At 36.7% G+C, this 27,525-nt stretch overlaps 1 protein-coding gene across 1 annotated transcript; it reads left to right on the top strand.

Moving 5' to 3' along the window:
* The first annotated feature begins 66 nt into the window (after nt 1–66).
* LOC148158440 (deoxynucleoside triphosphate triphosphohydrolase SAMHD1-like) lies at nt 67–11,692 on the top strand. The gene is made up of 16 exons (XM_088007533.1): nt 67–618; nt 3,202–3,291; nt 3,767–3,787; nt 4,504–4,679; nt 4,931–5,046; nt 5,563–5,633; nt 7,384–7,533; nt 7,928–8,028; nt 8,122–8,230; nt 8,318–8,409; nt 8,516–8,631; nt 9,884–10,023; nt 10,144–10,197; nt 10,311–10,415; nt 10,567–10,702; nt 11,132–11,692. Exons 1-15 carry the CDS (start codon nt 67–69, stop codon nt 10,699–10,701), a joined length of 2,028 nt encoding a protein of 675 aa, XP_087863659.1. The 3' UTR covers nt 10,702; nt 11,132–11,692.
* The last annotated feature ends 15,833 nt before the right edge of the window (nt 11,693–27,525 follow it).

Raw genomic sequence — 27,525 nt, 5'->3', positions numbered from 1 at the left:
ATACTTAAACAGTGCCTTGCAAAGTACTTCACACAACAAATTATAAATGTTTACGACTCAAACAAGATGGCGCCGGTGTGTGTGGCTGCTCCTCTGTCATTCTCTCGTTTGATTATGTTTGTACTGTTTGTGACTTGTGTCATCTACGAAACTGAGTCTCTGCTGGTGTATGATCGCAACACATTACTAGACCTCCAACCTTTGGTCCAGGATATGATGTTATTTGATGTTGCTGGCCAACAATCCTTGCCCCCGCTTCTGTCGGAGATTCCGAGTCACCTGTTCCGGGTTCCTGCGCTGCTTTCACGGAGGAGACGTCGTCGTCGTCGCGGTAGACGAAGCGGCCTGCCGGTGAAGCTGAAATTTTATCTGACGCACTGTTCTCCTTTTACCCGATCATCGCATGGATCATTTTTAGGCTCTCAGGTGCCTCGGCGTTTCTTGGATCCCGTTGATGTCTGCTTGGTGCCCGTGGTCGGCGTTGAAGCCCCTCTACACCGCCGCCCTTGCCCTTCCCGGCTCAACATGCGCCGACAGTGTCTCCAAAACCTGAGACAGCTGTGCCGGGTTTCCCGACCTGTCGAAGCCCATGATCCAGTTCCTGCCAGGATTGGTCTGGTAAACGCCAGGTCGCTTGGGAATAAAACTTTTATTCTTCGGGACTTTTTTAGTCACCAAAACCTGGATTTTTTTGTGTGTGACTGAGACGTGGCTGAGTGTTGGTGAGTCCAGTGCTCTATCTGAGCTCAGCGGACTGTTCTTATTTTAATTCACCACGGGCTTCGGGGAGAGGGGGAGGCACAGCGACTGTTTACAAACAGGACTACAGATGTAAGCAGCGTTTTCTACAGACGTCTTTCCCCAGCTTTGAGTTTACGGCATTTGAGATGAGACACATAAACCCAGTTTTCTGTGCTGTCGTCTACCGGCCCCCCAAATTTAATAAGGATTTTATAAGCGACTTCTCTGACTTTTTATCTGGGATTATAACTAACTATGAACATGTTCTTATTGTTGGAGACTTCAATATACACGTGTGTTGTCCTGATAAACCTCTAGTAAATGACTTTTTAAGCCTTCTGGACTCTTTTAATCTGGTGCAGGCCGTATCCAGCCCAACACATGAGCACGGACACACACTGGACCTGGTCATTTCCTGTGGTCTGCCTGTGACTAACCTGGAAATCTGTGACTCTGTGTTCTCGGATCATCTGCCTGTTTTATTCAGTGTCAGTTTGACACCTATTGCAGTTAAAACTCGCGCTGCTGCTCGGCGCTGTCGGATCATTAACCCTTCCACTGCCACTCAGTTCTCTACTGCTTTTCTTCAGCTCTGTGGATCATCTGACTTCCTCCACTCTGATACAGAAGAGCTCTGTTCCTGGTTCTATTCTTCCTCCCAAACCATCCTGGACTAGGTTGCTCCATTAAAAACCAGGCAGCCAAGGATTAAACCTGAGCCTTGGTTTAATGACAGAACTCATGCTGCAAGGAAGGAATGTCGCCATGTTGAACGCAGGTGGAAAAAGGATAAATTGCAGGTTGCTTTTCAGATTTTAAAAGACTGTTGGCGTCTCTACCAGAGCACGGTTAAAGAGGCAAAAAGGGAATATTTGGCAAATATCATTCTCTCAAACTGCCATAACTCACGTGTTTTATTTAACACAATTGACTCTGTACTTAATATTCCACAGAATGCCTGTTTGGAAGCTTCTACTGATGTGTGTGATGATTTTCTGCATTTTTTATTGAAAAGGTTGGTAGTACCAGGGCTCTTATCACAGCTCCTGACTCTGACCCCTCTGTTTTGGTCCCTTGCTCGGCTGCTTTCAATCAGTTTGAGCCTGTGACTGTCTCACTGTTAGAGGATGTGGTTGGCCACATTAAGCCATCAGGTTCCCCCCGTGATCCTGTCCCTCCACGATTTTTTAAAGATATTTTATCCAGCATAGGCCAGCCTGTTCTTGCAATTATAAATAGCAGTCTGTCCTCAGGTGTGGTCCCTGCTAGTTTTAAACATGCAGTAGTGCAACCACTGCTTAAAAAAACCTGGCCTTGATCAAACTGTTCTGGCTAATTATTGGCCTATTTCGAAGCTGCCTTTTCTTTCTAAGGTTTTAGAAAAACTTGTGTACTGTCAGCTGAAACAGTTTTTAGATGACAATGGAATTCTGGAGGTTTTCCAGTCAGGTTTTAAAACTCTTCAAAGCACAGAATCTGCTTTAGTAAGAGTTTTCAATGACGTCCTTCTTGCATGTGATTCTGGTAGCCATGTTATTCTCATTTTACTTGACCTAACTGCTGCCTTTGATACAGTAGACCACGACATTTTAATATTGCGATTACATCACGTTGTAGGTATTGGTGGCACTGTTCTTAAATGGTTCAGGTCTTACCTGGAGGAGAGAACAATTTCAGTCAAAATTAGTGACTCTGAATCATCTGCTGCTTCAATGCCTTATGGTGTCCCGCAGGGCTCAATTCTGGGCCCACTGCTTTTCTCTCTTCATTTACTGCTTCTGGGTTCTGTCCTCAGGAAACATGGGATTTCGTTTCATTGTTACGCTGATGATTGTCAGATTTATTTGCCTCTGAAGGAAAAGGATGTACATTCTATCAAACATCTCCTGGCATGTCTAGGTGACATTAAAGCTTGGTTGGCCTTGAACTTTTTACATTTTAATGAAAACAAAACAGAGGTGATGGTGTTTGGACCCAGTGGCTCCTGTGAGTCCTCCTCTGTTGACCTGGGACCTTTGGAGGTTTATTTTAAACCTGTTATTACAGATCTTGGTTTTAAGGTGGACAGTGATTTTAAATTGGACAGCCAAATCAGAGCTGTGGTTAAGTCCAGCTTTTATCGCTTAAGGTGATTGGCGTCAGTGAAATCTTTTCTTTCCAGGCAGCATTTTGAAACAGTGATCCATGCTTTTATTTCGACTCGATTGGATTACTGTAACGCACTTTATCTGGGAGTCAGTCAGTCGCTGCTCTCACGTCTGCAGCTGGTACAGAATGCTGCTGCACGACTGTTGACAGGAACTCGAAAGAGGGAACATGTGACCCCTGTCCTGGCCTCACTTCACAGGCTGCCTGTATATTTTAGGATTCATTTTTGTTTGTTTTTAAATCACTACATAATCTTGCCCAGGCTTACCTCTCTGAGCTTCTTCACCCATACATACCTTATCGGTCTCTCAGGTCCGCAGATCAGCTGCTTTTGGAGGTACCGAGATCAAGAAGGAAGCTCAGAGGGGACAGGGCTTTCTCTGTCATGGCCTCTCTTTGCAGGTCAGAGAGGCCCCTTCACTGTCCACTTTTAAAGCTCGTCTTAAAACCCATCTATTTTCCTTGGCTTTCAACTTTAGCGGGATCTAGTTTTAAATTGTATGTTTTTGTTTTTAAACTGTAAGTTCTTATTTTATGTTTTTTTTATTGTTATGTTGTGTTTTGATGTACAGCACTTTGTATCAGCTGTGGTTGTTTTAAAGTGCTTTATAAATAAAGTTGGTATGGTATGGTATGGTTTAAGGAAGTGGTGGTTTAGAGGTAACATTAATTCCATGTTAAATGTTCATGTCAGTTCCTTTTTTTATGTTTATTTTGCATGAGATCATTTTGTTGCTGTTGTTCTGGTACAAGGTGGCGTACTTGGCTGGAGAACTTCTCCATTCTCTCAAATTGAAGAAGAAGCCAGATCTCGGAACCGATAGAGAAGGTCACAAGATTAAAATTACTGATACTGACATCCTTTGTGTGCAAATAGCTGGACTTTGCCATGACCTGGGTGAGATTTTAAACAAAAACACAGTTTCACAATATTCTACTTCTTCAAAATCTACTTCCTTGCCTCAAATGAGGAAATGAATTATGTTTGTTGCTCCTTTTGACTACTATTGTCATTTTACAATATATGGTTTGGCAAAGGACATATTCCACTTGTTCAAAATCTACTGCCAAATCAATACACAAAAAAAATAAATAATTCAGATAAAATAAGCATTTATATTAGAAAATAAGTCTGACTTTGAAAAAAAAATCTACAAAATAATATGGTGATATCTTTTATTACAATTTTATTATTTACTGCCATATCTGTTTCTAAATAGAATCTTTACTTCAGACAAAACCAAAACTGAGTTTTAAACTCATCCTTTTTAGGATAAAAACGGATTAGTGGATCACTGGTTTCCAGAATGAAAGAGACTAATTTCAGAAATTTTATTTTCATTTCGAGTCAGACTTCTGACCCCATTTACTCTGTTTCTCTCTTTCCAGAACTTTTTTCTTTTGAATTTTAAAAGTCTATTTTTGTGACTCTACTTTGTCATATTCTGTGTTTTTAAGAGTTATTAAAGAGTAAATAAGATTTCTCATTCATCTCTTTTCTCATTAGTTAGGATTTTTGGACAAAGTTATCACTCAAGTTTCTGTCCTTTTGGTTTCACACAGATATTAATTATTTTGGTCCTTTTCTTAAATTAGTGACACTGACATGATTCTTTACCTGGTTTTCAGGTGTTCAATGATCCCATCCATGGCAATATCGAGCTTCACCCAATCCTTGTCAAGATCATCGATACGCCTCAGTTTCAGCGACTTCGAAACATCAAGCAGCTTGGCGGAGTATATTACGTTTATCCTGGAGCGTCCCACAACCGCTTTGAACACAGCATTGGGTAAATGTCTGTATTTATTGCACATAATTGCTGTTAATTAACTTAAGATAATGGCTTTAACTTAAAGCCTTTAAGAGGGAAATACTTACACAGTGTCTTGCAAAAGTATGTCAGTGCTTCTCAAAATAACTTTATAAATGTCTAATTACTGTGGTAGTTTAGAGCTAACATTAGTTGTCTGTTGATAGTTCACATCAGTTCCCTTTTTTATTTATTTTGTATGAGATCTTTTTGTTGTTGTTCTGGTACAGGGTGGCGCACTTGGCTGGAGAACTTCTCCAGACTCTCAAAGAGAAGCAGCAAAAACTCAGAATTGATAAGAGGGACGTCCTTTGTGTGCAGATTGCTGGACTTTGCCATGACCTGGGTGAGGTGTTAACCAAAAAGACAGTTTTACAATACACTGAGAAATACACTGTGTATTATATAGTCCATTATACACTATATAATACACAGATATATAGCAACAGATATATATTCACTGCTTTAGCTAAGCATTAGAAAGTTGCCTTTTATGAAGTGCAGTACTCAGATGAAGTATTCTACTTCTTTAGCATCTATTCTGAAACCAATATAGATAAAAAAATTAATAATTTGGATAAAATCTGCATTTATGTTTGAAAAAAAGTCTTCTGACTTTGCAAAAATAATCTATAAAATAATATGCAGTTTTTTTCATGGAAATTATTTACTGATGAATCTGTGTATCTAAGTAGAAATGTCACTTGATCAAAACCAAAACTGAGCTTTAAACATATTCTTTGTAGGGTAAAAATGGACATGTAGATCAATGATTTCCAGAATGAAAGAGATCAATTTCAGATATTTGATACTAATTCTGAGTCAGAATTTAATTTCTTTTACTCTACTCCTCTGTTTCCAGGACATGGACCGTTTTCCCACATGTTTGATCTGATGTTTATACCCAAAGCACGTCCTGGACATGACTGGAGCGTAAGAAATAATTTTTATCTGTACTGGCATAGTGCCTCATTTATTTTTTCAGTTTTGAGAATAAGAAAACTGATATTTTTCCTCCACTCTTTGAATTGGAGTTAGAATATGGAAGTTCTTTTTTTGACCAGCTTTAAAGATGACAAGATTTGAAGTCGACTACCTAGTTTGTAAGAATATGACTGGTTTAAGGCTTAAACCAGTCCTTTTGACAACTGGGTTAACAAAAATATATTCAGTGCTGAATATATTTAGTCTCTCCTCCCTGCAGGGAGGAGATACCTCCTCCCTGCTGGTATCTTAACAGACTAAATAAAACTGATGCAATGAAATAAAGGTAATCGTCAAAAAAAAAAAAAAAGCATATCCTTAAAGAGGATTGTGTGTCCCTCATTTCAGAAAGTGAAAATCATATTTGTATATTTCTTACACAAGTAGTGTGTAACGAATATACACACTACTTGTGTACATTCACAATGCAAATGACCCTTCTTTTCATAACCCTTCATTGTTATGAAATGAAGGGTCATAACAATGACCCTTCATTTCTGGTCATTGTTATGATTATACCTTGCTTAAAATGAAAACTATTCCAGTGTCTCAAATGTAAATGTACATATGATCATTAAAAATAGTATTTTACATTAATGCTGTGTAGCATGCAGTTGATCAGCCTGTGATTTTACAGAGGTGTAATCAAAACCCTTGCAGATAGCGGCCTTCAGTTCTTCTGCATTGTTGGTTTTAGTCTCACTCATCTTCCTCTTGACAGTACTCTATAGATTCTCCATGGACTTCAGGGCATTTAAATTTACTGCTCAAACACTGAAACGCCATGGTAATAAAGCTGTCATAAGCTTTATTACTGTCATAAGCTTCATTAATAAGCGGTCATAAAAACAGCTTTGGTATCTTAGTAGTAGGGACAGCTGCCAAGTCCTGCTGAAAAATCCTAACAGCATCTCCATAAAGATTACTTATTTAATTTATACAAAGATTATTTTGAAAATAAGTCTGCTCAGAACCAGAATATCTGCCTAAATTTAAAGATAAGGAAAATATTCAGTGTCCTGTTGTGTCTAATTATACCAGCAGTAACTTTTATTGAAAAAAAAAAAAAAGTTTTTTTTTTTTTTTTTTACATATTTGATAAAACTATCACTATGTTGTGACATTGTGGTATGAGATAAATAATCTGTGAAAACAATCACGCTCTTCCTCCTCCCAGTGCTAATTAGAAATGACCAATCAGAGCCAGGTGGAGGGTCTTGGCGCTGTCAATCACCCTCATGGGGGTATGTCACTCATACCCCCACTCTCTCCTTGCTCTGTGCTACACCACTGCTTCTTCCTGATAGCAGAGCTTGTGGTGAATGCTAACGCTAATGACCAGCAATGATCTTGGATAAATGGTTTTCCTGGAGTGGTAAGTTGTTTCTCTGCCATTAGCACATTTAGCAGTGTGTACACGAGGTTGATAGACGGTGCTAACACACTCCTTCTAGCTCTGATTGATTGTTTTTGACCAGGAGCTGTGCTAGTGCTAGTGCTAGCACTGGGAGGTGCTCAGTATATTACCCTAATATAGTGACAGTTTTAAGAAATATGTGGGGAAAAAAAAAACATTTTTGTAAAAGTTGCTAAGCTGCTTTAAACTTAGGCCGATTCTCATTTATTTAGAATACAACTTTCTTTAATCTTGAAATGTGACTGTCTCTACTTAGAATAACTAATTTTATGCATCTTGCAGCATGAGAAGGCATCTCAAGACATGTTTGACCATCTGGTGGAAGAAAATGGCTTGATAGGAGTCATGGAGCACCATGGCCTGGTGCCGGAAGAGGACCGGCTCTTTATAAAGGAGCTGATCGATCCTCCAAAAGTTGAAGAGATTACTGAGGTACCATCTGTTCAGTTTTTGAAATGCATGAGTATAATCTTCAACTGGGTCTTGGTTAGTCTGGTATACTATGTTGCTCTACCACCATCTTATCATCACCATCTTTGAATGTGTTAAACTTTGCAAGCATAGATATAGAAACTTATGTAAATTAGAGAAAGTACTTTTCTACAAGGAAAGTGAGAAGTCGTCATCAAAACAGTTTAACTGGAAAAATAAAGGTTAAATAAATTTAAAAAAATAGAAGGGATACTTCTATACTGTATAAAACCACCACATTATATCAAAACATGAATGCACTTCTGACAAAGGACAATTTGTATTTCTTTTCTCACTCTTTCTTTCTGTGGAATCAGAAAATATAACTTTAAAAATTAGTTGTCGTCTTCAACAGTGGCCACATCATGGCCGACCCAGAGAGAAGGCCTTCCTCTATGAAGTTGTGTCCAACACCAGGAACAAGATTGATGTGGATAAGTGGGAATATTTTGCTCGGTGACTTTGGATTTAATTCTCCTCCCAAAATTTCAATCTCATCTTAAATTCCATACATTTTTAAACATATTTTTTCCTCTTCTCATATGTCAGGGACTGTCATCACCTGGGTATGAAGAACAACTTTGACTGCCATCGCTTGATTAAATTTGCCAGAGTGTGTAAAGTTGATGGGATGATGCAGATCTGTTACAGAGACAAGGTTTGATTTAATTCTTTTTCCTTCTTATCAACATTGAGATTCTAAATTTCAATATTTGCCTCTACATGTTGTCATTATTGTCAACAGGAGGGGTTCAATCACTACAACATGTTCTACACAAGGTTCTCTTTGCACAAAAGAGCCTACCAGCATAAAGTGGCCAACAGCGTAGAGTGGATGTAAGGAGCCCTTGACATTCCTGGAGTTTGGTGGAAGCTTTTCTACTTTATTACTTTTTATTTCATGCAATGTTTTCTTACCATTACAAACTGGGTTTTCCTTCAGGATCAGAGATGCTTTTCTGAAAGCAGATCAGCACATGGAGATTAAAGGCAAGGATGGTAAGACATTCACTCTCTCCACAGCTATTGATGACATGGTGGCATACACTAAGCTGACTGGTGAGTAAACTTACACAACAATGTAGAAAAACATAAGAGTATGTTAGTTTGATTAAATGTGGATTTTAAGGCCAATATAAACATCTATTTTTTTTAATTGTGCAAAATCAAAGGGACAGAAATAAAAATAAAGCTATACAGTTTGCATCCACAAGGTCCATATGGGTAAAACTGGCATTAGCAATCATAATTTAATGCTTATATTTTATTCAGCACTTATTTTAATACCATTTTTGAACAGAACAGAAACTTAAAGTAATGAACATAATCAGAAGTATATTCATCTAGATTCCTCCCACCCTTATTTTCCTTCTACAAAACCCTGCTTGCTACTCTACCTTGTACACAAGATACATTACCACTACTTCAACATATTACTTAAGTAAGAGTGAAGAGTAGCCATCCAAGACATTAAATTAATCAAATAACCTTTAAAAAGACGTATTCCATAAAAAGGCTTCTCAAAACTGAATGACAGATCATAACATTAATATAGATTTTTGAGCAGTGCCTTCTATCTCCATCAACATTTTCTCAATCCATGAAGATTTAAAACTGACTTCACTGAAGTTCAGTCAGTTCAGCACACAATGCTTTTCACGATTAGTATATTTACCTCTCATGCACAGCACCTAATAGAGCAAGTAAAAGGTTAACAGCTTCATGCCATTAACCTTGTTAGGGGTGCAATTCCAGAATTTCACTTAGCCTGGTATGTGCAGAAAATGTCATTTCAGGTGGCTTCATCTCTGCAACACAGTAGAGATCTTGCACTCAAATAGATGGAAGGCAGCATTATTATTGACTATTTTAATTTACAACAAAGAGTAGTCAGCACAAAGTGACATTGCATTTCTAACATTGAAACATCTGAGTTTTTGTTCCATCCAGATGTATTTTTTTCTGGAGTACCTCCCAACATTTTGTTATCAATTCTGGAGATCAGACTTTTGTATGAGGATTTTAAATTAACGTGGTGACTGGGGCATGGGTTGAAGGAAATGTCAGAGTTTTGAGTATATAGGAATGTTTTTATGGACAGCTGCTCAAATTATACTCTTTCTGTTTGAAAATAGAGAATAAAAAAATCTAAAATTTCTCTGGTACTGTTTTCTTGTATTTTTTTATATACGTTTAAAAACAGTCTCTGCCATTTTTCTGTATGTTTAAACTCAGAATCTCAACTTTTAGAGGATTTTAAATCTATTTCTTTGTTTGGAACATTTTTTTTGTTTTTCTGTTTGCCTTGTAGATACTGTATTTGATCAGATATTGAATTCCTCTTCCGAGGAGCTTCAGGGGTCAAGAGAAATACTGGAAAGGATGATGCGTAGAGAGCTCTACGTGTGTCTGGGGGAATTTTCATCCCAACAATCTCAGGCCATTATTGAAGTAATTTTTGTTTATAGTCACTTCATACATTTCAAATGTAATCAATAACACTGTAACTATAATGTTTGATTTTTAAGTAAAAATCTGGAAGTTGTAACATTTTATGCGGTTTCTGTTTAGGCTCAATGGAACAAACATCTCAGAGGGGGAAACCCAGACGATTATGTAGTGGAAGTGAGTTTTAATGCAGATAGGATCTTTTTTTTTTTGACTGAGGCAATTAACTGTGATATTTGCAATTTAATCTCTGAAATATTATTTGTAACCTCAAACTATTTATTATTTAGTTAGTCAAGTATAACTATGGAATGGGGGCAGAAGATCCCATCACACATGTGAGGTTCTACAACAAGCAAAACCCGGATGAGGCCAGGCCCATCAACAGAGCTCAGGTGAGAATGAAATAGAAATTTTCTTAGATTCTTGATTTGCTCATTTCTGTCACTTGTGTTCTTCTGAAGTGAGATCATTTGAATTTTCACCACAAGTGTTTGTAACTTATGGTTCAATAAAAATGCCATGTGCTGCTTATATCTCTTTCAGGTATCTCTACTTCTTCCAGAGCACTTTGAAGAGAAGAAATGTAGAATCTACACGAAGAGAACAAGTAATGAGGATCTGGAGGCTGACAGAGAGATGTTTAACACATTTGGCCCTGCACAACCACATCAAGCCTGAGGTATTTCTGGAGGCTGTAATTAGTCAAATACGGTAGACATCAGCAATTTTTAGTTTGCTGTGATTCATCACTTTCTAATGTTATTTTAACCTGTATGTGAAAAATATTAGGAGTTTATCTACTTGAATTTGATTTACTGACCAAATTTGTGTTTATTCCACAATATAAATATCTCTTTCTATTTACATTTCAAGTCTATAAAAATACAGTATAACATCCATAACTTTATATTAATTAATAGTCTTGCACCACCACTTTCTGTAAGAAGTGATTCCACAAAGGTAAAAACCAGTGATGTTGCTTTTACAACAGTCAGAATTAACATTTGCTGCAGTGTAGTTTACTTTTTGTCACAATTTATGCATTTTCATTTATTATGTACACTGTTCACTCACACAACTTGCAATATCTGTCTTTTCTGTTTTTTAGGATGTAATCATGGCACCTGTTCTGAAACCAGGTTGGCATAACCACAGAACTTGAAAGAAATGCATTTTATTCTTTATTCTTGTCAATAAGTATAACCATGCACAAATTTAAATGGGTTTGTAAAAGTGCAAACAAACTGGTTTTGCATTTAAAGAGGATTGTAAGTTAATCTTATATGGATTTTTTTTCTTAAAGGTGAAGTTTTTCATTAACATAGACACTATTTACATATTAAGAAGTACAGTAAAAAAGATACATTTGAAACTTTATTCAAATATTTGATTTGTCATTTGTGATTCTTCTGTTCTTTTTGGGTGTTTGGTTTAAGGGTATTTGATTCATTAGTTTTATTCATACTTAATTAGTTTTGGTAAATTACGTTTGTTGTCATCACCTTCCAGGTCTGTTGACATTACAAATATGTCTTTGGGCATCATTTAAATAAAATATTATTCTTGACTAAATGTATAATAGTGCCATTCAATCTGGACTTGAATGTGTAGCATTTTTCTCAGAAGTGGTGAGAATGTAATCATTTTAATAAACTTGTTTTAAAATAAATTGTGAGATGTCACATTGTGTTTCATTCCTTTGTGCTATACATTTGTTTTTTGGTTACATCTAAAAGACTTTACCAGAGCTCAGCTGTAGAAGTGTCATTGATCTTCCACACTCTAAAAAACTCAAGAAGAGTCTTGTAGATACTGTATATCGCTAATGTGAAAATCATTTGAACAGCTGAAAAATTTAGACTCAAAGTATTCATTTTATTCTTTTAATTTCATTATTTTAATTTTTATTCTGACCAGAAGCAGTTTGAACAAGTTTTCATTTGGTTAAAGTGAAGGAGGTCTCTAGGACACTTTTTTAACCAAAGATAATCAAAATATCATTGGAAAAATAACAAAATCTGGCCAGCAATTATAAAAACTGTTGCTTTTGAGAAGGCTATGAATTCAGTCTTTATTCCACCATTTAGAGAAAATAAATCCACCTCTTACATCTTTATTATTGTCTGGTTTAGTTGACAGTTTTAATATCTGATCTGCTTTAGGAAAACAAATTAAGAAATAAGTTATGAAGCCTAGGTGTAGATTCAACCTGTGAGACTGTGAGATCTTCTGGCATCATTGATTACGACGCCTCTGCCTCAGCCAACCAGGACCTGGACTTTATCAAGGAGCAGATCGCAGGACCGACAGAGCAGCTCAGGTCGAGGAGAGAAGGTGATCAACGTGTTGAAGAAAATCAACCACACACACTCTATGTCTCTATTCCTGGCTGTGTTATTGCAACATTCATGGTTTCTGTAAAGTCTAAAAAAATTATTCAATCTTCTCAAGTTTGGGCCTTATAAAATCCTGTACCCAGTGGTGTCCAAACATTTTACTTTGTGGGCCAAAATGCAAAGGAAAAGCACTCTGATGGCATTATTTCCCCCAAATTAAATCCCCAAAATGCTCTAGGACTTTTTAAATTCACATAGCTATAAAAGCAAGATTATAAAATGTCTTTAATTTAACATATAAAACTTGCAGCAAACCCCACTGTTGCAAATCACAGAGGTGACCTTTCTAATTCTTGGCTCTGTACACCACCATTTTAAATCATCTGACAGTCATGTGATCACATCAGCAGTAGCGATCCAGGACACAAGAACCAAACTACAACACAATGGTACCACAGCAGAAATACCATAGAGACATGTAAATGTAGATAAATGTCCATCTATTATTTATATTGTCTCCAACATTAAATAGAATTTAAATGGAAGAATTTGGTGGCATTAGTTGCAGCACCAAAACCCACCACCATCCATTGGATGGACAGTTTCAGGACATGTTTACAGTAAAAGGGTAATGCCACAGGTGTTTGGACTGATGTGGATTGTAAAGTGTGTTTGTTGAAGAGGGATTGACGTCATTATAAATAACCACACCTGAATCATAAAGCATATGTTTCAGCCTCCTAAACCAATATTTACCAATGATGAACTCATTTGTTTTTTCTTCTTCATAGTGGCCTTACAAAGGCCCTTCTAAAGACAACAAAAGGAACGATACCGTTCCAACAAAAGGAACGGTATCATTCTAAAAAAAGGAAGGCTTTTATTAGGTTAAAGTGAAGGACACTTGTTATCAAAGATAAATTATCAAAATATCAGTGGAAAAATAACAAAAGCTGGTCATAAATTATAAAAAGTGTTGCTTTTGGGGAGGCTTTGAATATTACAAGTTCAGTCTTTCCCATTTAGAGAAAATAAAGCAACCTCTTAAATTTTTATTATCTGTATAAGTTGAACGTTTTAATATCTGATCTGCATTAAGAATAGAAATAAAAGAAATAAGTTTTGTAATAATTCAGCTGGTTCTTAACTGTAAATTAAATTACATTAACACATCCTCCAGCCTATGAGTATTTGGTCTGTAGTATTGAATCAGTCTAAATGGCCAGGATTTCAGCATTTCAATGTGAATCATTTAGTGTGGCTGTGAACAATTCAATTTTAGGAAGACATTTCTGGGGTCAGGGTTATGTTTTTATTTAATCCATTCTTTGTACTAAGATTAGTATAATTATATTATGCAATGACATGATAGTGCTTGGAAATTTATTTTCCTCCATGACAGCAAGCTTCTGATGGTATAATTTGTTAGTAAAATATTCTGCTTGAAGTAAAAAGCTCGCTTGTTATCTGTCAGCATGACAAACAAATTAAAGTTAAAAGCGTTCAGCTGATCCAAAACACGCTGATGCCAGTGAGCCGCCACATCCAAACAGAATGATCCACTGAGGGTTCAATTCCCCACCTTTCTTTGTTTGCAGCCCACAGCTCTGGAACTTTTGTAAAAATATTATAAAAATAAATACTGTGTGTTGTAAAATAATAAAAGCAATCAACTGCCCATTTGTGGAAGAAGGTTGTAATAACTTCTTTTGAGAACAAAAGCTTTTCTTTATTCATTTAAAACCCTGTTAGGATTGCTCTTTCTTTTCAGCTCTTTATGAACTCTAGTTTTGTGAATGCACCTGTATTCCTCTTTTTTACAGAGGAATACAGCAGTGGTGCTACCTCCGCTGCTCATCAAGATCATCGACACGCCTCAGTTTCAGCGACTTTGAAATATTAAACAGCTCGGAGTGACATCCTAATTTTCTCAAGTTTAAGAAAATAAACAATATCCCTCAACCAATGTATAAAAGAAGCAGGTTGTGGTGATTTCCATTTAAGAAGAATTATCCTCCTTGCAATAATGGTCATAAAGGATAAAGAATTTTCTTGGGAAGAGGACAAAGGAGAAGGCCCCGAAAACACCCCAAACAAAACACTCTGTGGGTTGGGATCAATTTTTCTGCCAATCACGTCTGATATAACAACAAATATCTCTGTCCAAAAACTCTTGAGCTGGGGGCACAACCAAAACATGTGTATAAGGTTTGCAGGAGACTGTTGGCACCTATCACAAACTGGGGAAACAGTGCTATAAAATTTTGACAGACGAGCCCTGGTATAGTAAACGCGGTGCACAAGCTTGCATTGAAGAAGGCAGTGCCTAGCACATATAGAAGACTTATGTACCCGTATTAAGATACGTGACCAAAGCACGTCAGGGATAGCCTCTCCTATATCCTCCTCCCAGAAGGCCTTGATTGAGCTTAAAGACTTAGAGCGGATCGAGGCTATGCGGGTATAAAGAATTGAAATAGATCCTTTCAGCTTAGGAATGGGCAAAAACAAGGAGTCAAGGTCAGAGTCTGCAGGCAGCCTAGGAAAAGTGGGGAAATTACTATGAACAAAGCTCCGCACCTGTAAAAATCTGAAAAAATCTCGAGATGGAAGAGTAAATTTGGCAGAGAGTTGTTGAAAGGTAGCAAAGACACCATCAATAAATAAATCCCTAAAGGTCTGAATGCCAAGGTTTGACCAAATCACAAAAGTTTTGTCTGTGAGAGAGGGAGAAAAGACATGATTGTTTGCGATAGGAGCATATGGAGAAAGGAGTTGTAGACCAAAATAACGCCGAAATTGAGTCCAAATCTTAAGAGAGGTTTTAACTACGCTATTCTTTGTGTAAGCAACAGTCGAAGATTTAATTGGTGAATACAATAGAGCTGCGAGAGACACAGGTTTTGCCGAATTCGTCTCCATTACAAGCCAGTCAGGAGAGGATGAGCCACACTGAAGCCAGGCTGTTAAAACCCCAATATTGGAAGCCCAGTAGTAGTACCTGAAGTTCGGTAAGGCCATCCCCCCAAGTGGCTTAGGTCTCTGTAAATATTGTCTAGACAATCTAGGGACCTTCCCCTCCCAGAGAAAATCTGAAACAAGAGAATCTACCCGACCAAAAAAGGATTTGGTTAAAAAAATTGGGACACATTGAAAAAGATACAAAGAACGGGGGAGAACATTCATTTTGACACAGTTAATTCGAGCTACCAGAGATAGTTTAAGTAAGGACCAGCGCTCAAAGTCTTCTTTAACTTTCAACAGCAAGGGAGAGAAGTTAGCATTAAATAAGTCCTCATACCTATGCGTAACTCGAATTCCAAGATATGTGAAACTGTCATTGGCTACTTTGAAAGGAAAGCCATGCAGCGGAAGAGCCCTAGCCGCTGAGTTAATAGGAAACAATTCACTTTTACCCAGGTTCAGCTTATACCCAGATAACCGGCCAAAGTCTGAAAGCAGGTGCAAAGCAGCCGGAATAGAGTTGTGCAGGTCTGAAACGTATAAAAGTAAGTCATCAGCGTAAAGTGAGACCTTAACTTCCAAACTATGACGTCGTATGCCCACAATAGTTGGACTTGAACGAAGCATGATGGCAAGCGGCTCAATAGCCAGGGCAAATAAAAGGGGACTCAATGGGCAACCCTGTCTTGTAGAACGATGAAGGAGGAAGTTCTCCGACCGAGTATTATTAGTCCTAACCGAGACCTGTGGGTTAGAATAGAGCAACTTAATCCAAGTTAAAAAAGCTTCACCAAAACCAAATATGATACACAGCTCTACATCACGATGTCACCAGGTGACTCTGAACCCATCCAATCACTGAATAGATGTTTAGAACAGATAAATCTGTGGATGTGCCAAAACTTTCTCCAGCTGAACAGAAACAAAAGTGAAGTTATTATCTTTGGACCTAAAGAGGAGCGAACTAGAATCAAGCCACAGCTTCAGTTATTACAACTGAAAACCAGCAATCTGGTTCCCAGGCCAGAAACCTTGGAGTAGTGATGGACTCTGACCTGAACCTTCAGAGCCACATTAAGACAGTCACAAAGTCACCTGAAGAACATCTCCAGTATTAGAGGACCGATGTCTCAGCGCGATCTAGAGAAACTCATTCATGCGTTTATCTTCAGCCGCACTGATTACTGCAACAGCGTCTTCACCAGTCTGACTAATAAATCAATCAAACAGCTGCAGCTGATCCAGAACGCTGCTGCTCACGTTCTCACTAAAACCAGGAAGATAGAGCACATAACACCAGTTTTAAAGTCCCTACACTGGCTCCCGGTAGCTCAGAGAATAGAGTTTAAAATACTGATGTTAGTTTATAAATCACTGAACGGTTTAGCACCGCAATACATTAAAGATCTGTTATTGCTGTACTAACCGTCTAGACTCCTCAGATCTTCTGGTTCTGGTCTGCTCTGCATCCCCAGAACCACAACCAGCATTCAGTTTCTATGCCCCACAAATTTGGAATAAACTTCCAGAAAACTGTAAAACTTAAAACCCACCTGTTTAGAGTTGCTTATTACGGAAGCGCATTGCTATCACGCAGGAAAAAAAAATTTCGAGCGCTATCACGTTATAACGTGATACGTATCTCGTTAAAACGTGATACGTATCTCGTTAAAACGTGATAGTATCTCGTTAAAACGTGATACGTATCTCGTTAAAACGTGATACCTATCTCGTTAAAACGTGATAGTATCTCGTTAAAACGTGATACGTATCTCGTTAAAACGTGATACGTATCTCGTTAAAACGTGATAGTATCTCGTTAAAACGTGATAGTATCTCGTTATAACGTGATATGTATCTCGTTAAAACGTGATACGTATCTCGTTAAAACGTGATAGTATCTCGTTATAACGTGATATGTATCTCGTTAAAACGTGATACGTATCTCGTTAAAACATGATAATTTTATGACCAGGAAGTGGCGGTATTATGCTAGGCTAGTACAGTGGCTAACATGAATTGGTCAGGTTTCTACGGAAGCGCATTGCTATCACGCAGGAAAAAAAAAATTTCGAGCGCTATCACGTTATAACGTGATAGCGCTCGTTTTAAACGTTAAAACTATCACGTTTTAACGAGATAACGTGATAGTTATCTCGTTAAAACGTGATACGTATCTCGTTAAAACGTGATAAGTATCTCGTTAAAACGTGATAAGTATCTCGTTAAAACGTGATACGTATCTCGTTAAAACGTGATACGTATCTCGTTAAAACGTGATACCTATCTCCTTAAAACGTGATAGTATCTCGTTAAAACGTGATAGTATCTCGTTATAACGTGATACGTATCTCGTTAAAACGTGATACGTATCTCGTTAAAACAAAAAGCAAGTAACTGCAAAATGCTTTGCTGCTTCTGTCAGTGTGGCAATTTATACTGGAAACCTACTGTACAACCTCCTCCAAGGCAGGGTTATCTTTTTGACGTAAAACAGGAACACATGTAAAAGCACCGCCTCCTAATTGATCACTATTCTTAAAAATAAACGGTATATCGTGAAAATATAAACATATTAACATATTTAAAATATATTTTAAATGTACACTTGAGCAAGTGTATATATGCACTTAGGTAAATATATATTTTGTTCACATAAAGCATACTTTTATTTAATATATTTCTTAAAAATGTATTTTGGTACAATTATATTTAAGTATGTTTAAAGTTATAATGTCAAAATTGGTACAAGCATACTTTTAGTATACTTTGTATATATTTATAGGTAGTACACTTAATATTTAGTATACTTAAAATTTATTTACACAAATGTAAGTATATTTGAAATATACTAAAGTACATTTTTTTCATAAGGGGAAACTTACAGCACAAACTTTACATAAGCCTTCTATAGTTCCTGGTTGAGGAAGAACTTCAATGTTATGTTTGATAAAGCTATAACAGTAATTCCCAACATCTGCAGCACACTGTAAAGATGTAGAAGTACTGTCTTATTACACTGTCAGTCAGTCTGTCTTGTAAAAACATAACCCAGTGATTTTCAGGAAAAGTGGAAATTAAATGATTAATTTAATTGATTTCACTAGCTCCATCAGACCAGTTTTCTGAGAAAATCAAACATTGATTAAGTATATACAACACTCCAATCTGCACTACTCATATTTACTTATAGAATGGGTCAACAGTGACTTGGTGGGTAGAATAGTTGTAATCTGGAGATTGTAGGTTGAATTCCTGTTTCCTCCTGTCATGTGTTGATGTGCCCCTAGGCATTATACTTAAACCCAAGTTGCTGACTGATCACCATATGTTTCTGTATGATTTTAAATTGCCTTAAGTAGCCAGCACATCTGGAAAAGTGCTGTCCAAATTTAATCCTTATACATTTCTTGTTAATGTAGCTTCCTCTAACATTATTATCAAGAGATTGTCATGGTTTCCACAGATGAGGCTCAAGATCTTATTTTCAATTATATTTTATCTGCTTTATCTCATCATTTGTGCATTCTACAGCTGAAATTAAAAGAACGATTAGCAGGCCAGAAGACAGCCTTTACTGTGCCCCGGAAAAGATATTCCCAGATGGGCACCCACCCATCTACTGTTATCTTTTCTGTACCTACTAGAAAATTACTGACAATCGATCAAAGACATAATTTATACTGCATTCTGTCTTGTCTTTTCCTCCTTCTTCTCCGTTTCTATGCCATGTTTATGGATTCTCTGTTTTACTCTTTAGATGATATCCCGGCTGTCTTGGGGTGTTTTTGGTGGTGAGAATGAATGCGGAGAACCAGATGAAGATGATAATGAATTTAATGATGAGAAGCTCAATACAGTCCAGAACAGGCAGCACGGCAGAGAGTTTAGCAAACAGCTAAATACTAGTAGCAACTAATAACTGAAAGACAAGAGCTAAGCAAACCAGTACTTATCAGTACGACTGGAGAGCATAAACATGCGACAGTAAACGTACGACGAGGATCGAGGAACACAGACAACAGGTGGGACTAAATACACAGGGAGGGTAATCAAGGAATGAGACAGAGCTGGGATCAATCAACGGGGAAGACGCAGAAACAGAGACTCACAGGACAGAAACGGAACACAGAAAAACCTTAAAATAAATACACAGAAACACGGATCATGAAACCTGCTGTACAAGTTCAACGACTTCTATGAAAAGAAAAACTGAGAGAGAACATAAAGCTAAAAGCTGAAATAACAGCAAATAAGTAGTAGGAGAATGCAGCAGAGTAAGGAAAATAATCATTATGTCCTCCAGTTATTGGTATAGTTCTATAACTACGGAGATAGCTCAGGATGACCTAAGCTGCTCTAATTATAAAAACAGGAAAAGTTTTAACGTTTCAAAAGTAAACAGGGCGTCTGGCTCACAGGCTAAAATTGGGAACCTGGTTACTAAAGCATCGGTCTGCCTTTCTACTTTTAGACATAACACCAGTGTACCTGCAGTCTGAAAGCAAAGTGCTCTGTTAGGAGCATATGGAACAATCAGATCTCTTATGTATAATAAATCATATTATCTATTAATGTTAGATCATATTAGGGTGTTATATGTAAGAAGAACCATCTTAGATTCCATTCTGGATTTAACAGGGAACCAATGAAGGAATGCAGAAATAGGATAAATATGTTTATAATACTTATCAGAATGCTTGATGCTGTGTTTTGGATCAACTTTATTTTGTTTACCACACACAGAATACAAACAAGGACTTTTTACTTAAAGCAGCTTATTTGACTAGCAAATTCTTTATTTGATTACTGAAACTTCAATAATGAGAGATTTCAGAACTTTTTTGCATCTGGAACACATTAGACCTGACCTCTTCCTATCAAATTTGGTTTATTTGCTGTTATTTTAACTTTTAACCTTCTGCTTTCTCTCCTTATTTTCATCTTCTTAGTAACTACAGCTGAACTGGTGTTCTGTTTAGCTGTGGCAGCTTCCTGCAGGGAGGCATCAGTTTAATTTGGGTCAGCTGACAGCTTTCAACTTTATTTTGTTTACCACTCACATGAAACAAACAAGAGCTTTTTTCTTCAAGTAGCTTATTTTACTAGCAAATTCTCCCATTTGCATCACATCATTGACATGCCACCGTGGCTCTTCTGCAATACGACAAAATTTAATTCACATTCAAAAATACTTTATTGATCCCAAAGAAAAGTTTTATGTTGTAACTAATTTAATTAAAAGATTGCCTGTGATACTCTGTACTACAGCACCAGCATCACTCACCCCACTTATCGCTATACTGTATGGTCCTTCAGAGGGCTGCCAAGGCAACAAGAAAACACACAACACTTGTCAAAACTAGCAAGACAAAGTTTACTTAAACTTTCAACAATCAATCAATCAATCAATCAATCAATCAAATTTTATTTGTATAACACATTTCAGCATCAAGGCATTTCAAGGTGCTTTACATAATTAAAAACAAAATAAAAACAGCATGTGACATTGAATAAACAGAAAGAAAGAGAGAGAGATTTTGGAATTGTTACGGAATTTAAGCGCCTGTCGTCGCTGGACTCCGCCGTCCGTTTAACACGGGTATTATCCAGGCCCCGTCGCCTAACAGGACAAGGTCTCCAACCTTGCAGCACTAGGCTCCGTCCACCTATCACACGGATTTTTGTGCATTATAACACGGGTATTATCCAGGCCCCGTCGCCTAAATAGATAAAAAGAAAAGAAAAAAACATTAAAAACATCAGATAAAAACATTAAAAATGTCAAAAACATTGAAGACATCAAAATCCACACTCTAATCCTAATTTAGCCATAAGCTACGGAAGCGCATTGCTATCACGCAGGAAAAAAAAATTTCGAGCGCTATCACGTTATAACGTGATAGTTATCTCGTTAAAACGTGATACGTATCTCGTTAAAACGTGATAGTATCTCGTTAAAACGTGATAGTATCTCGTTATAACGTGATAGTTATCTCGTTAAAACGTGATACTATCTCGTTAAAACGTGATAGTATCTCGTTATAACGTGATACGTATCTCGTTAAAACGTGATACGTATCTCGTTAAAACGTGATACGTATCTCGTTAAAACGTGATACGTATCTCGTTAAAACGTGATAGTATCTCGTTAAAACGTGATACGTATCTCGTTAAAACGTGATACGTATCTCGTTAAAACGTGATACCTATCTCCTTAAAACGTGATAGTATCTCGTTATAACGTGATACGTATCTCGTTAAAACGTGATACGTATCTCGTTAAAACAAAAAGCAAGTAACTGCAAAATGCTTTGCTGCTTCTGTCAGTGTGGCAATTTATACTGGAAACCTACTGTACAACCTCCTCCTAGGCAGGGTTATCTTTTTGACGTAAAACAGGAACACATGTAAAAGCACCGCCTCCTAATTGATCACTATTCTTAAAAATAAACGGTATATCGTGAAAATATAAACATATTAACATATTTAAAATATATTTTAAATGTACACTTGAGCAAGTGTATATATGCACTTAGGTAAATATATATTTTGTTCACATAAAGCATACTTTTATTTAATATATTTCTTAAAAATGTATTTTGGTACAATTATATTTAAGTATGTTTAAAGTTATAATGTCAAAATTGGTACAAGCATACTTTTAGTATACTTTGTATATATTTATAGGTAGTACACTTAATATTTAGTATACTTAAAATTTATTTACACAAATGTAAGTATATTTGTAAATTTTTGTATTAAGTATTTTGTATTAAGTATTTTTGCCAGATCATCATTGTATTTTTCAGAAATGGGTATTTTGTTTGCTTAATTAACCTTTTCCTGCCTGATGAGTACATGTACAAGTCTATAGCAATAGAGATCCAGTGGGACACAATAGTAACCCATGCTGGGGGCTGTTTGGCAGTAAAGTAAAACATTGTTGCCCTGATCTGGGTTGAAATAACGTAATAGGTTTGATAACTGTTAACACCCTCTGTCATATGGCAGATATAAGAGAGACAGTTTCATTCTCGGGCGTTTACCATTTAAGTGAAGTTGGAAAAAGTTATATTTAGCTCCTTAAAGAAGAAGGGGAGTGAGGAAATTGAAACTGATTGGAAAACATATAAGAATTTTGGCAATATTGTAATTTTTATAATATTGATGTGACCAATTAAGGAGATGGGTAGCATCTTTAACTATTAAACTTTTAAAGCTAACATACTTAGACACTTCCGACCTAGAATAGATTATTCATCTCTGATGCTATGTTGCATCACTATAAATCGGAATCTGAAAAGTTGTGGGCATTATTATCCCAGCTGATGGATCCTTGTAAGCCACACAAAAAGGCAGGTGCTCTAGGACAAAAAAGTGAAAGAAAACAGAAGGTTAAAATAATAACAAATATTGTAAATGTGATAGGAGTTTATTTCTAATGCACTCCAGATGCAAAAATATTTTTAAATCTCTCATTACTGAGGTTTCAATTCAGATAAAGATTTCACAAATCACAAACTAGGTTTGAAATATTCTGCCATTAGCGTAGATTAGAATAATCTACTCCAGATTTGAAGTGTCGATGTATGTTTGTTTTTAAAGCAGAACAAATGATTTCTTAACATTTGTATGTTAAATATAATTTCCATGATTAGTTACTTATTTACAGTCATATGTCAAGTCATATGTGTATAATTTACATGATTATTATTCACCGAATTTAACTTGATTGTACACAATTACAAAAGGTGACGTGAAAAATAATTAAATTCAAAGCTTTATGTATGATTTATTTTGGAGAGAGGAAGTCTTTTATTTTGAAGAATGCTTAACAGGATCTAGTTTTGTCTTTTGCCACTATCGAGCCTTCTGTTGATTTCGGTTGCTTGGTTACGAACAGCCGTTGCCGTTGTTCAGCAAGTGTACTGTTAAAAAAAAATCTGAACAGAAACTGTTCAGCAAATACGTCTGAGCCTCCGTTATAATCTCCCTTTAGCCATTTCCCGAATCAGAAGCTACAATCGGAAGCCAACTTGAGCTTCGATCCAGACAGTCAGGAACGCCGCTACAGCTAGAGGACCGGACTGACGTTTCCTTCTGTGCAGTCCCGTTCTGTTTAGGATCCTGCTCAGAGTACGCATGCTATTAATGGTTTTAGCCACAGTGCAAAGCAGCATCCGTATCTCTACATGTTGTAGACCAAACTCTCTCTTATATCTGCCATATGACAGAGGGTGTTAACAGTTATCAAACCTATTATGTTATTTCAACCCAGATCAGGGCAGCAATGTTTTACTTTACTGCCAAACAGCCCCCAGAATGGGTTACTATTGTGTCCCACTGGATCTCTATTGCTATAGACTTGTACATGTACTCATCAGGCAGGAAAAGGTTAATTAAGCAAACAAAATACCCATTTCTGAAAAATACAATGATGATCTGGCAAAAAACACTTGATTATTTGGGAGAAATGCAACAACTATCTGATGTAATGTTAATCCATGTAGAGCAGGATTTAAACTGCTAAGGATATAGCTAAAGTGTCTGATCATTTTCCAGGGAAGGTATTTATGTAACTTGAAGAAATTAAAAACAAACATGATATTCCTACAAAATAGTTCTATAACTATCTTCAAGTTCAGAGTTTTATTTTATCAAAGCAACACAATAATCTTTATCTACCCTCTTTGTCTTCATTAGAAGACATTATTGTAAGTCACCTATATGGTAAAGGAGAGGTGTCTCTTCTTTGCTCCTTGTTTGTCGACAAATATTAAAAATCTTTGACCAATATTTGACAAATATTATTTTATTTTTTATTTTATTTCTTTTATTTTATCAGGTAAACCCTGTTGAGATATACATCTTATCTTATTTTCAAGAGGGACCTGGGTAGAAGTCTGCAACAGCAACCTGGTTACAAAATAAAATTAATTAATACATATGCAGAAGTGTAAAACAGTAGAAAAGAATTTAAAAACAGTGACACTGTTTAATAGAATCTCGACTGTTTTTAAGAATCGCTCGAAATAAGTCCAGTGGAACCAGTTTTGACATCTTTATTTCAGACTGGAGCTGATTGCAGGCCGTAGGAGCCATCACACTAAAGCTTGCTTCCCTTTTTCAGTTCAGAAAAGTGGAACATGCAAAAGAAAAATATTGTTAAAACGTAAAGAATGGGAATTAACAGATCTATGTAAAAGAAAGTTTAAGTATGCTGGAGCCAAGCCGAGTAGAGATTTATGAATCAGGATCATTAGGTGATTGTTTCTCAGGACGCTTAAAGGAGGCCATTCAGCTTTTGCTGATTTATGATTTATTTTGGAGAGAGGAAGTCTTTTATTTTGAAGAATGCTTAACAGGATCTAGTTTTGTCTTTTGCCACTATGAGCCTTCTGTTGATTTCGGTTGCTTGGTTACGAACAGCCGTTGCCGTGGTTCAGCAAGTGTACTGTTAAAAAAAAATCTGAACAGAAACTGGTCAGCAAATACGTCTGAGCCTCCGTTATAATCTCCCTTTAGCCATTTCCCGAATCAGAAGCTACAATCGGAAGCCAACTTGAGCTTCGATCCAGACAGTCAGGAACGCCGCTACAGCTAGAGGACCGGACTGACGTTTCCTTCTGTGCAGTCCCGTTCTGTTTAGGATCCTGCTCAGAGTACGCATGCTATTAATGGTTTTAGCCACAGTGCAAAGCAGCATCCGTATCTCTACATGTTGTAGACCAAACATGATAGGAAACCTGACCAATTCATGTTAGCCACTGTACTAGCCTAGCATAATACCGCCACTTCCTGGTCATAAAATTATCATGTTTTAACAAGATACATATCACGTTTTAACGAGATACATAACACGTTTTAACGAGATACATAACACGTTTTAACGAGATACTATCACGTTTTAACGAGATACGTATCACGTTATAACGAGATACGTATCACGTTTTAACGAGATACGTATCACGTTATAACGAGATACTATCACGTTTTAACGAGATACGTATCACGTTTTAACGAGATAACTATCACGTTATAACGAGATACTATCACGTTTTAACGAGATACGTATCACGTTTTAACGAGATACGTATCACGTTTTAACGAGATACGTATCACGTTTTAACGAGATACGTATCACGTTATAACGAGATACTATCACGTTTTAACGAGATAGTATCACGTTTTAACGAGATAACTATCACGTTTTAACGAGATACTATCACGTTTTAACGAGATACGTATCACGTTTTAACGAGATACGTATCACGTTTTAACGAGATACGTATCACGTTATAACGAGATACTATCACGTTTTAACGAGATAGTATCACGTTTTAACGAGATAACTATCACGTTATAACGAGATACTATCACGTTTTAACGAGATACTATCACGTTTTAACGAGATACGTATCACGTTTTAACGAGATACGTATCACGTTTTAACGAGATACGTATCACGTTTTAACGAGATAACTATCACGTTATAACGTGATAGCGCTCGAAATTTTTTTTTCCTGCGTGATAGCAATGCGCTTCCGTAGCTTATGGCTAAATTAGGATTAGAGTGTGGATTTTGATGTCTTCAATGTTTTTGACATTTTTAATGTTTTTATCTGATGTTTTTAATGTTTTTTTCTTTTCTTTTTATCTATTTAGGCGACGGGGCCTGGATAATACCCGTGTTATAATGCACAAAAATCCGTGTGATAGGTGGACGGAGCCTAGTGCTGCAAGGTTGGAGACCTTGTCCTGTTAGGCGACGGGGCCTGGATAATACCCGTGTTAAACGGACGGCGGAGTCCAGCGACGACAGGCGCTTAAATTCCGTAACAATTCCAAAATCTCTCTCTCTTTCTTTCTGTTTATTCAATGTCACATGCTGTTTTTATTTTGTTTTTAATTATGTAAAGCACCTTGAAATGCCTTGATGCTGAAATGTGTTATACAAATAAAATTTGATTGATTGATTGATTGATTGATTGTTGAAAGTTTAAGTAAACTTTGTCTTGCTAGTTTTGACAAGTGTTGTGTGTTTTCTTGTTGCCTTGGCAGCCCTCTGAAGGACCATACAGTATAGCGATAAGTGGGGTGAGTGATGCTGGTGCTGTAGTACAGAGTATCACAGGCAATCTTTTAATTAAATTAGTTACAACATAAAACTTTTCTTTGGGATCAATAAAGTATTTTTGAATGTGAATTAAATTTTGTCGTATTGCAGAAGAGCCACGGTGGCATGTCAATGATGTGATGCAAATGGGAGAATTTGCTAGTAAAATAAGCTACTTGAAGAAAAAAGCTCTTGTTTGTTTCATGTGAGTGGTAAACAAAATAAAGTTGAAAGCTGTCAGCTGACCCAAATTAAACTGATGCCTCCCTGCAGGAAGCTGCCACAGCTAAACAGAACACCAGTTCAGCTGTAGTTACTAAGAAGATGAAAATAAGGAGAGAAAGCAGAAGGTTAAAAGTTAAAATAACAGCAAATAAACCAAATTTGATAGGAAGAGGTCAGGTCTAATGTGTTCCAGATGCAAAAAAGTTCTGAAATCTCTCATTATTGAAGTTTCAGTAATCAAATAAAGAATTTGCTAGTCAAATAAGCTGCTTTAAGTAAAAAGTCCTTGTTTGTATTCTGTGTGTGGTAAACAAAATAAAGTTGATCCAAAACACAGCATCAAGCATTCTGATAAGTATTATAAACATATTTATCCTATTTCTGCATTCCTTCATTGGTTCCCTGTTAAATCCAGAATGGAATCTAAGATGGTTCTTCTTACATATAACACCCTAATATGATCTAACATTAATAGATAATATGATTTATTATACATAAGAGATCTGATTGTTCCATATGCTCCTAACAGAGCACTTTGCTTTCAGACTGCAGGTACACTGGTGTTATGTCTAAAAGTAGAAAGGCAGACCGGTGCTTTAGTAACCAGGTTCCCAATTTTAGCCTGTGAGCCAGACGCCCTGTTTACTTTTGAAACGTTAAAACTTTTCCTGTTTTTATAATTAGAGCAGCTTAGGTCATCCTGAGCTATCTCCGTAGTTATAGAACTATACCAATAACTGGAGGACATAATGATTATTTTCCTTACTCTGCTGCATTCTCCTACTACTTATTTGCTGTTATTTCAGCTTTTAGCTTTATGTTCTCTCTCAGTTTTTCTTTTCATAGAAGTCGTTGAAC

Source organism: Poecilia mexicana, unplaced genomic scaffold (assembly GCF_051168715.1).
Source record: "Poecilia mexicana isolate PSO_F unplaced genomic scaffold, ASM5116871v1 scaffold_7, whole genome shotgun sequence".
Taxonomy (NCBI): Eukaryota; Metazoa; Chordata; class Actinopteri; order Cyprinodontiformes; family Poeciliidae; genus Poecilia; species Poecilia mexicana.
This window is presented reverse-complemented; position numbering and strand designations above follow the sequence as displayed.

Excerpts from the sequence above, each read along its gene's own strand:
- LOC148158440 (XM_088007533.1), top strand. The coding sequence starts at position 67 with ATGGCGCCGGTGTGTGTGGCTGCTCCTCTGTCATTCTCTCGTTTGATT. Across the intron at positions 3,292-3,766 it reads GTCATGGCCTCTCTTTGCAG|CTGGACTTTGCCATGACCTG; the intron begins GTCAGAGAGGCC and ends GTGTGCAAATAG. Across the intron at positions 8,029-8,121 it reads AAGTGGGAATATTTTGCTCG|GGACTGTCATCACCTGGGTA; the intron begins GTGACTTTGGAT and ends CTCATATGTCAG.